The sequence below is a fragment of the Colias croceus genome, chromosome 2, assembly GCF_905220415.1.
Source record: "Colias croceus chromosome 2, ilColCroc2.1".
NCBI lineage: Eukaryota > Metazoa > Arthropoda > Insecta > Lepidoptera > Pieridae > Colias > Colias croceus.
This window is the reverse complement of record NC_059538.1, coordinates 1,571,272-1,582,682: the sequence shown is the minus strand read 5'-3', so window position 1 is coordinate 1,582,682 and position 11,411 is coordinate 1,571,272. Positions and strand designations below refer to the sequence as shown.

The 11,411-nt window shown below is 32.2% G+C and overlaps 1 protein-coding gene across 2 annotated transcripts; it reads left to right on the top strand.

Moving 5' to 3' along the window:
- Positions 1 to 249: 249 nt before the first annotated feature.
- On the top strand, positions 250 to 10,367 carry LOC123705208 (casein kinase II subunit beta-like). Of its 2 annotated transcripts, none has more exons than XM_045653903.1 (7): positions 250 to 340; positions 597 to 672; positions 744 to 846; positions 1,241 to 1,340; positions 2,146 to 2,237; positions 8,683 to 8,872; positions 9,311 to 10,367. In XM_045653903.1, the coding sequence occupies exons 2-7, from the start codon at positions 601 to 603 to the stop codon at positions 9,423 to 9,425; spliced, it is 672 nt and encodes a 223-aa protein (XP_045509859.1). In that variant the 5' UTR covers positions 250 to 340; positions 597 to 600; the 3' UTR covers positions 9,426 to 10,367. The 2 variants fall into 2 exon arrangements, with proteins under 2 accessions (XP_045509859.1, XP_045509867.1); XM_045653911.1 differs by lacking the exon at positions 250 to 340 and adding an exon at positions 374 to 448.
- The last annotated feature ends 1,044 nt before the right edge of the window (positions 10,368 to 11,411 follow it).

Here is an 11,411-nt window from a genome sequence, read left to right as displayed (position 1 = left end):
ACTGTATGCTTTTCTAGTGTTTGCTTGTATATTTATTCGTCTTCTGCTATAACGAAAGTGGGTTGGATGAGACAAATGATTTTTTTGTTTGTTATGTGCTTAATATTATTAAAGTGCATTTACTGAGGCCAAATTTGTGGTCATCTATATTTTAGACATATTTAAAAGTATTTTTAAAGTTGCTATAAGAAAATACTCTAAAGTTTTGAAACTTTAGTTGAAATTTTAATTTGATCGGATCGAGCCATAGACTATCGAGCACCCAAACGTCAAGTATCAAATTGAAATTTCTCCCTCATAGAATCCTCCCGTCAAGCGTGGCTAATCAAGGTACCAAAAGGTGAGGTTTCGAACACATTTTTTATAATTTCCTGACGAATTACAAGCCTAAATCGCATTAATTTGCTACACACTTGTTTTCTTCTAACTGAAATAAAACATTTTTAAGGTTAAACATTATCAAAACATAGAAATATTGAAATCTATGCTTCTGCTGTGTTCTCAGAAGAAATTTTGTATTCCATTTTCATATATTCCTAAACCTATCTATCAGAAAAAATAGTCAGTAATGACCACATATTATACTTATATTTCAGAAAAATGAGCAGTTCTGAGGAGGTATCATGGATAAGTTGGTTTTGCGGCCTTCGAGGGAATGAATTCTTTTGCGAGGTATCTATTATAGATTCACATTTAATTCATCTTTATTTCTGGTAATATATTTGTAATAATTTTGTTTTTAGGTGGATGAGGACTACATAAATGACAAATTCAACTTGACAGGTCTCAATGAGCAAGTACCACATTACAGACAGGCTCTGGACATGATATTAGATTTAGAGGCAGGTAAGATTACTTGGATGTACCTACATTAGTTATTATAAGTAGCATTTTCCACGTGACAAGTAAATCTTTTGAAATTTGAAGAGTGGGGTTATTTTGAATATGCTCTGTTATGTTAGTTTGTCAATGAAACACGAATATAAATTTATAAAGAATAGAAAAAATGAATGCGATAAAACCAAAAATATCAATTTCAATGAAACCTGAATTTAAGCTATATAGTTTCATTATGTTTTCTAATTTATTGTACATAAATTTAAAAGTTTAATTTATTTATGTCTTTACCAGTTTTCAAATTATTCATTAATCTCATTAGCATTATAAATTGTTTAGAAATTTGTGAATTAACTACATAAGTAGTACAAATAAAATAACTATAAAATTATAATATTTTTAGACGATGATTTGGAAGAAAACCCAAATCAATCGGCGCTTGTCGAGCAAGCCGCTGAAATGCTGTATGGATTAATTCATTCCAGATATATATTAACAAGCAGGTATGTACACACATAATATAATTTTTACCCATATTAAATACTATAAAATTAAGTCAGCTGCTATTCTCACACGTAATTATGATATATGTAATCTATACAAATATTATAAAGCTGAAGAGTTTGTCTGTTTGTTTGTTTGTTTGAACGCGCTAATCTCGGGAACAACTAATTTGAAAAATTCTTTTGGTGTTAGATAGCCCATTTATCGAGGAAGGTTTCTACATAGCATAAACTAAGACATAGTATAAAACAAAGTCGCTTTCTCTGTCCCTATGTCCCTTTTAAAACTACGCAATGGATTTTGATGCGGTTTTTTTTTAAAAGATAGAGTGATTCAAGAGGTAGGTTTTAGTATATAATTTATTATGCTAAAGACAAAGCGGGCGAAGCCGCAGGCGGAAAGCTAGTAGGCTATATATTATCTTGCTGAGACAAACAGGAGTGAAACCACGCAAGTAAAACCGCGCGGCACAGTTAGTATACATATATTGTTGTGTGAAGTTTTAATTGTATCACAACTGATGCAACATCTAATATTTACATAAATGGAATTGCATCAGAAATTTAATATCTAAATCACAGTTCTCAGAAAGTTGTTTGTGATCTGTGTTTGTCCACTTGCTATACTTCAATTTCCTTTTTGTATGTTTTATTTTCACTTAATATTATTAGTTTTAGGTGAAAATCTGAATATTTATTTTATATCTTTGAGTCAATCAAAATATTATATTTTTTGTTGTGCATGCATCTGAATGCTTTGTTTTTCAATTTTTTATACCTGGAAATGTTTATTAAAACTTTTCAGAGGGATCGGTCAAATGTTAGAGAAATTTCAATCTGGCGACTTTGGTCACTGCGCAAGAGTTTACTGTGAATCTCAGCCTATGCTGCCTATCGGTGAGTCAAAAATTAGTTTATATTTAATTTATTAATCTAAGGGCCGATTATTCAATCCTTGGTTAAAACTTATTCGTTGAATAACGTATTAAACTACCATTTCAAAAATGTATTCTAATTATCTGTATTTGACAGTGTACAGGTGACATTTTAATATAATCATATAATATAATTTGAATTTGAATTTGAATACTCTATTGGATGGATAAGTTTTAAGTTTTAACCTAGGATTGAAAAATCGGCCGTAAAAAATATAAACAACTAATTTCTTCGCAACAATGTTCAAATTGTATCGCTCATTAGAAAACTGCCTACACACATAGGCAGAGTTTTGCCGTGGATCATTTTGATTTTTGCTTGTGATTGTGAGTCGGCCGACGGCACTAAGTCCGTTCGCGTTAAGAAAATAGTGAGTCATCAGTGCAACTACAGGATGAGGGTGTATTCACAGTGGAGAAAAAGTACAAACATTTTTTTTAAACATTAAATTATTATTAATGAAAAAAAAAAATGTCTTAAAATTACTTAAATCACTATTCAGTATCGCTAGATTCTTCAGTTACATTTATTATGAAAGAATTTTGTTCTGCGTGTTCCATGACGTCATCCAAATGCCACATGGTATTTTCTTCTCGTATCACGTGGTCGCAGCACTTCTTCCAACGATTAGCGTCTATTGATGTTATTGCGTCATATAATAATTTTTTTACGTCACTCATTTTAAACGTGGAGTTATTGGCACCAACATAATACACAACCGTTTTGTTCGAAGGTCAGATTTCAACTGGTCACTGTGAACTCGACTTTCTAATTTGGGGCGTGGCCAGGCCGGCGGACAACGATGACTCACTATTTTCTTAACGCGAACGGACTTTAGTCGTAACTTCTTGACGCGACACGGCGCAAAATATTTGCCGATTGGTCAAATTTGGCCTTGGCGCGTAGTTTCTTTGTCGCGTAGTGTGCGTGCTAATTTCATAAAAAGGATATTAAGCTGTGTCGCGTCGCGTCGCTATACTGCTGCGTAGTTACTCTTAGTACGGTCGGACCTTAGACGTTCAGGCCATAATCCATCACGCTGGCCAGGCGCAGGTTGGCAGATTATCGTGTTGATATATATCTATTATCTAATTAAAGTGAATAACATTGATAGAATATCTTAAAGTTTAACGGATTTAAAACGCGATTTATTCATTATATTATAATCCCGATGTTTCCCACGCTCGCTTCAAAGTGTGAAAATTATAATATAATGAACTAGCTGTTGCCCGCGACTTCGTCCGCGATTAGGTCGTTTTTCGTCATTCGTCGTTTAAAAAAAATACGTGACACTTTATTTTAAAATTTTCTTAATTACCTATTGTCTCTTTTAAAATTTAAATACATTAAAATTGAACACTCTGATAAGAAAATCTTAAAATCTGAAGAAAACATTAATGTGGTTTAAATTCTACATTACTTAGTATCAAATAATAATCTAAATTAAATGTAGATTAACAGTTTGAGCACACCATTATAGAATATGTACCTAAGTATTAAATTACGTTAGTTTACATGGTAACTTTACTAAAAACACGATGACTATCTTTCGCGCTCGATACCACAAACTAAGCATGTTTGTGGTACGTGGCCCGTGTCACTTGACCCCCCGCGAGTTCCCCTCCGTTGCTATGCGAAAATACATTCGTCGCCCTACTGTAGGAAAAATTGTAATACTGTGGCCTGGGCGTTATAACACGTCCAGGGAGTTCCTGAGTGCCGATATCACCATCTTGAGGAAAAGCTTCTAATGTCGATTTAAAACTGCATACATACGAATTAACCTGTACTAAAATTGTGAAATTAGTTCAATTTTAAATTTGAGAAATATTGATTTCTTGTATTCCACTATTCGTTGTAGTCGAATACAAAATATATTTAAACAAACTTAGGTTGGCCTTCAGGCAAAAGGGATCCTATCAAATGGTAAACTTGACCTTGTATCTTAAAAGTAAGCATGAACGGATCTTCTGATAATTATTGAGCACCAAAGGATCATTTGAAACGCACTACTATAAGAGCGAATATTGTCTAATAACAGTTTACATTGCACCACAGAATACATAATAGTAGCTAAACGCTAATTGCACAGTATGTTCCTCTAAAAGTAGTGATTTCAAAGGTTCCGGTGTATCTTCAAACGAAAGCCGACTCGCCTTACTACACTTTAAAGCATTACAATAAGAACATACTACGTTAATATCGCCTATACAGAAGATGATCTGTAATCAATTGTGAGGTTATAAGCAAACCCACTTTTATATTTGTCAGACCACACCACCGAATTCGTAGATTGTTTACCTCAAGACATTAAGACTATGACGAAATCTGTCTGCAGTAAGACGGGCCTCTCGCTATTCGTACGTTTCCAGAGACCGAATAGTTTCAATTCTTAATCTTTCATTAAACAAACTTATTAATCGTTCTTGTCTCATATAATTGTAATATTCGCGTCCCTACTCTAGTCATTGCTTATGCTCATGTTCATCTTATTATGATGCACCCTATCATTTGTCAAACGGTCTTCATATTGAGTAAGTAAAGTTTTTAATTGTGAAAAAATGTATTATGATTTACACTACATATTAACACTCTTTTATCATTTAACATAAAATATAAGTCTGTGAGTGTGTAAAAATAAATCCAGCTAATTACACATTAAACTTATGTTTATAATTTGGTATACGACATGAAAATATATTAATTGTCAAGCAATAATAATACAGATAAATACTGAACATAAGTATAATAGATATTAAGTAGTATTAGTTAAAATATACTTTGACTACTTTGACTGTAAGTTAAAGTTTATTTTTACTAACAACATGTAAATGAAGAAGAAATAATAATTACCAACGTACTAACCTTTTCTATAATACTTAACACGGCACATTTTTCAAATTATCTTGCTCAACTCTACTAAAAAATTTGAGGGTTTTGTTGGAACTTTAATATGTAAAAACTATGATATATCTAAACTACGATACAACTTGCATGCGGAAATGCTCATTACAATTGTGAATCTAAAGAATAACTAACAACATACTGTTCAATTTTATTGAGCTGATGAATATCTTTTGCCTGGAAGAAATCACCGTCGCCTAACAAATATAATGTGTTTTCTTATAAAACCGTTACATAATTTATTTTATCTACTTAATTAATGAAAATGATATATTTATAAAATATAAAACATATTATGTAAAATGATTAAAAATAAATAAATGAAGCAACTACGATTCAAAGAAAACATCTTTTTCAGTGTGAAAATGCTCTAAGCAATCCTGGATGATGAACTGTATATCATGTACCTACTCTGATCCCAGTACGGTCGCTACGTCGATAGCCATATCGATAAATATTATAATCAGATAACCGCAAAGTCAAAATAAAAATAAAATTTTGACTTTGCGGTTATCTGATAACTTAAAACATTACTTGTAAAGTTTTGAGTGCAAAATTTACGTTTCATTTGGCAATAACATTTTTTTCGGTACTAAAACGTAGTAGTTTGATATGTGGTTGGCTGCCCCTCCTCTCCTTCCTGAAAAATATCCTCCAAAATTTCCCGAGATACTTCCAATGATTGAACCATTGGACGTTGGACATTAACTTCAGTCAAAAATTGACGAAGCGGATGATTACTAATTTTCACTTAATCCTCGCTGCTACTGTCTTTATCATCAAATCATCAATTTTCAAGTGGTGTAGTAAAAATATCAGCAGAAATCGTCTTCCAAAGGCGATATAATTTTATTAGCATTGAATCTGTAAATAAAAAAATCAAAAGTTAACTGTAAATCTATATTCAAATTCAAATTCAAATTCAAATTATATTTATTTGCAAGAATGTAGTTACAAATTATAGATGTTTTCATTACAATATTATGTGGCTAATACATTCTACCCATTTATTGGGTGTGCAAATATTAAAAAAGAAAGTTGATTAGTTTAATTATTTAAATGTACACACAATTCAATTTTCACAATTACGCGAACGCACTACGATTTACACGATTATATCACTACACACTTCACTTATCACACACAATTCAGTTTACACTACTTCAAAGTCATAAATTCTTCAATGTCATAAAATTGTTTTACCATTAACCAGTTCGTCAGTTTATTTTTGAAAAGATTTACTGGTAGTTCCTTGAAATTGTCCGGTATTTTATTATATATTTTAATAGCCATAAATGTTACACTGTTTTTAGCTTTGTTGATTCTACACGTTGGGAAATGTAATTTGTTTTGGTATCTTGTCAACATATGCGAATTTACTTCTCCTTTCTTCTTAAAGTATTCCGGGTGATATTTTACAAATAAACATACTTCTCTTATGTACATGCAAGTTAAAGTAAGGATCCGTAATTTACTAAACAGAGGTCTACAACTGTCTCTTTGGTTCAAACCGCACAGAGCTCTGATACATTTTTTTTGTGAGACAAATACCTTCCGCACATCACAAGATTGTCCCCAAAGAATGATTCCATATGAAAGTACAGAGGAAACGTAGGCATGATAAGCATTTATTGCTGCATTCATAGAAACAGTATCTCTTAGACGCCGTAATACGTAAACGAAACGATTAATTCTGTCACAAACGTAATCAATGTGTTTGTTCCATTTTAGACCTTCATCCAACAAAACACCCAAGAATTTATGATGATCTACTTGTTCTATTACTTGGTTATCACACTTTATATTTAGGTTTATTTTGGAGCAATTCTTAGTATAAAATTGAATTATTTTTGTTTTTAATAAGTTAATTTTAAGATTGTTGTCTTCTAACCATTTTACAATATTTTTAACTGCTTCATTTATATCTCTCTCGTACGTTTCCTTTTCAGTACATTTAACAATTAGGGTAGTGTCGTCTGCGAATAAAACTGATTTGTGTTTCACTGATTAAAAAAGCTACTTACAAATAAAATTTTATCAAAAACTTCTGTTCCCAATGCACCTCAAAATAATAAAAGAATCATTCATTTCATTTCATTTAACAACTTACCAACAAACAACAACAACTTACCTTTTGTGGGAACGCATGATGGTGAAAATTCACAAAACACGAAGATTGCATTTGATATTTTTTGTTTTATGACATTCAATTGCTTTATAAATATCACTACATAGTATGAAAAAAGTCGCTTTCTGTGTCCCTATGTCCCTATGTCCCTTTGTATGCTTAAATCTTTAAAACTTCGCAACAGATTTTGATGCGGTTTTTTTAATAGATAGACTAATTCAAGAGGAAGGTTTTAGTACATAATTTATTAGGTTTTAGACAAAGCGGACGAAGCCGCGGGCGGTAAGCTAGTAAATTTATAAAACACGAAGATTTTTAAAATTGTAACTAATGAACACAACAATATATTATTATACTCTTTGGAACACAATCATTAGATTAACTGTAGATAATGGTGTCTATTTTTACTTAAAATAATAAACATCTACCCTCACTTAAAAAAAAATGTAGTTTATTATTTACACGAAATATATCTTATAGGGAACGGAAGATATGGGTTAAAGAGTTAAATAAATAAATAACATAATTATATTTAAATTATTAATTTTTAACATTGTGTTTAGTAGTGTTAACATGTAAATTGATTTGATTTTTACGAAATCTCATAGATGGCGCTGTTACAAAATTAACATTATACAACTTACATTCTTTAAGCTATGTTTCTCTTCCCAAGTTACTTAAATGGCATAATTTTTTATAGTGTCAATCTAGATATTGTCAAACAACATTTATATATGCGTCATTTGATTATTAATTTCCAATAGTTAACGTGTAAATTGATTTGATTTTTATAACATTTAATAGATGGCGCTGTTTCTAATTTGTCTTTATACTACTAAATTCATTAAACTGTTTCTCTGCCCAAATTACGTAAATGACATAGTTTTTATTTTGTAAAGCTAGATAATAGCATGGCTTACTCGAAACCAACATTTAAACATGAGTCTTTAGATTGTACGCTGTCGTAATACACGGAATACGTAAGAAAAATAAAGGTTCACAGCTCCTCCCCCGTAGGTGATAGCTTAATAATATGTAGCCTATAGCCTCACCCGTCCTGTTAGTAATATTCATGCAAAATTTGAAGTAAATCTATGCAGTACTTTTCGAGATTAGCTCGGACAAACATACAGACAAACAGACAAACAGACAAACAGACAAACAGACAAAAATTCTAAAAACTATGTTTTTGGCTTCTATATCGATTATAGATCACGGCCCAGGTATTCTTTTAAAAAAATATTCAATGTACAGTTTTGACTTTCCTACTATTTTATTATATGTATAGATAAATCGCGTTTAATATCAGTTCAATTTCTAAATATATACTCGCATGAAATCAAACTCCAAGTAATGTGTAAACACTACTGGTAGGTCTGTCCGACTTGCCCGGCGAGGCGATGGTGAAGATGTACTGTCCCCGGTGTATGGACGTGTACACGCCTCGGGCGTCCCGTCACAACCATACTGATGGCGCCTACTTCGGCACCGGCTTCCCGCACATGGTGTTCATGGTGCACCCTGACTATAGGCCCCACAGGCCAACGTCTCGATTTGTACCCAGGTATAATAAAAAAGAGCGTGTGTGCCGAGCACACGTGTCAGAAGTGAAACTTCCTTGGCAAGATTCGCAGTTACCAAAATCGTCACGTGACGGTATTGCTATAAATATTAAAATATTAAGGTCGCGTCATAGGAATACCATTTAACACGCCTAAAGAAGTTTCACTTCATATTTTTCATTCTTTTCTGGACCGCAACCTATACAACGCATTTTTTTGCGTTTTTGCATAGCTCTTGTTTTGTCTCATTGATTATAATTTTTCACTATGCATTCCTTTTATAAACCAAAACTGTTAATATTAAAAAAAGTGACACGTGTATGCCACACATTTTTTTTTCTATTTCTAAACTTGCCTATCGTTCAAATAAAAAAAAGAATTAAACTGTGTTAGGCATGAAAAATGAAAGTTTGACAATAACAAATATAATATGATTACAGACTATACGGCTTCAAGATCCACCCCCTCGCGTACCAGATTCAACTGCAAGCGGCAGCAAGCAACAAGCAGTCTTCCTCGCTACGAACTCTCACATACAATAACGGTAAACGCTAGAAGAGACCAGAGACAAGACCTCGCAAAAAAAATGTAAAAAAAAGAAAAAAAAATCGAACATTTTTAAAATGAGAATTTGTGTACGGAACATTCGAACACCAAAAATTAAAGAGTACATTGTGATTACTGATTAAACATTCGAAATATTGTAATATTTTACAAAATGTTGTAGAATAAATTACATGGAACAAGTTATATTGTTTTTAATAAATCGGAGAACGCATCTACCAAATTTGTATAAATGAAAATAAAAGCCTCTAGATATGGTTAAGAATGGGCGTCGTTTATCCAACGATATGCTGTCTAAATTAATTTTTTATCTATTTTTTTAGTATAGAATTAGTACCTATAGATTGTAATAATTATTCATTGTTAAGACATTATTTAATAAATAAATACGAGTGAAACATCATAATTTTGTTCACCTTCCAGCTGATTAAAAATAGAAATAAACATTTCAAACTAAAACATTTTCATGACTTTTTTCTGTTTTACCGCTTTCAAAATTTAATTTATTTTAAACAACTAGACTCGCAAACACCTCTTCTCTAAAAAAATGGCTCATTTCGTGTCAGTAATGTTCAAAGTCTATTTAAGTTTACGCTCATCAGAAAACTCTGACTATAGTTTTGCTTCAGACAAATTTGGACCATGTTTATGAGTCTAGTTGTTTATGTACATACTTCAATTGTATTCTTATTTTTTACGCTCGAAACAGACTGTAAACAAGTGTCAAATCTCAAAATGATGCCTCAACTACAAACCTATATACATTTATAAATTCAGCACAATAATATTCATAAGCATTTTTATTGGCATAAAATACAGTATTTTTTATGATATGTATTATTTATAATATCAAAATTTGAACAACTACTGTCGTTACTACTATATGTTTCATATATATCTACTATAAGTACAAAATATATGTTTTTTTAATCATTGGTTTTTTATTTCCTACCTCTTCCTTTTTACTACTCAATGGCATGATATAAACTATTACTGTGCCGAACGGTGGACGAAGCATGGGTAAAAACCATATATTTAGCTTGCCTTTTCTGTAGCATAAGTAGCGTTAGCTACTATTATGTATTCTGTGTAGTGTGTAGTAATTACTCAGTTACCACCCAGTTACCTACCTCTGCCGCGATAAAAAACTGCACTCGTTTCATTGCCACGTATTATAAAAAATAAAAATTACAGAAATATACAGGGTTAGTTTTCAATGACTAGCCAAAATTTAAAATTTAGATCTAATATTATTGTCGAAAAAAAATAAAATAAAATAATAGCATTCATTTGAAAATGTCTGAAAAATTTCCTAAATCGTAAACACGCGATAAGTTCAACGACCTCGCTCGTGCGAGCCGCCAGAATCAATGCACTTGTGTGCGTGCGCGCATCGCCAAATTTATGTGTGTGCTAACTTCTACCTATCTAGGTTTTTGAACTGAATTGTGCTTTTGTAATGTCCACACGTTCGCTTTTTTAGTTGCGGACAGGAATGAAATCTAATTAAAAAAATTTTTTTTTTTCATTAGATCGAAAATGTTAACGATTCTGAACCATTTCTGAAAATTTGGCCGGTCATTGAAAACTAACCCTGTATAATTATTTCATTAACTAACTAATTGGAACGTTAATTTTGAGTCTTCGTAACGCGCATTAGTTATAAATCTAAATTTATAGCTGCTTGCTGCGCCCGTGTTGAACCGAAATAAAAAATAGCCTTAATCATTGCTTATGGCTGGTTCACACTTTGATTAGTGTGAGTGCAGGTGATTAGTGCGAGTGCAGGTGTGTAGTGCGAGTAGTGTCCGATTCAACTGCGAGTGCAGGTGATTAGTGGGAGTGCAGGTCAATGGTGCAATTCGCGACGCTACACACTACGCTAAACACTAAACACTAAACACTCGTGTCCAGACGTGTTTTGGCAGGCACACTGCGAGTGAGGGGGAAGGGAGGGCGCGCGGGACGTGGCTACTC

What these genes read in the sequence shown, in the direction of transcription:
- LOC123705208 (XM_045653903.1), top strand. Translation starts at nt 601, where the DNA reads ATGAGCAGTTCTGAGGAGGTATCATGGATAAGTTGGTTTTGCGGCCTT. An exon ending in GATATTAGATTTAGAGGCAG is followed by an intron (nt 847 to 1,240) that starts GTAAGATTACTT and finishes TAATATTTTTAG; the next exon opens with ACGATGATTTGGAAGAAAAC. An exon ending in ACGTCTCGATTTGTACCCAG is followed by an intron (nt 8,873 to 9,310) that starts GTATAATAAAAA and finishes ATATGATTACAG; the next exon opens with ACTATACGGCTTCAAGATCC.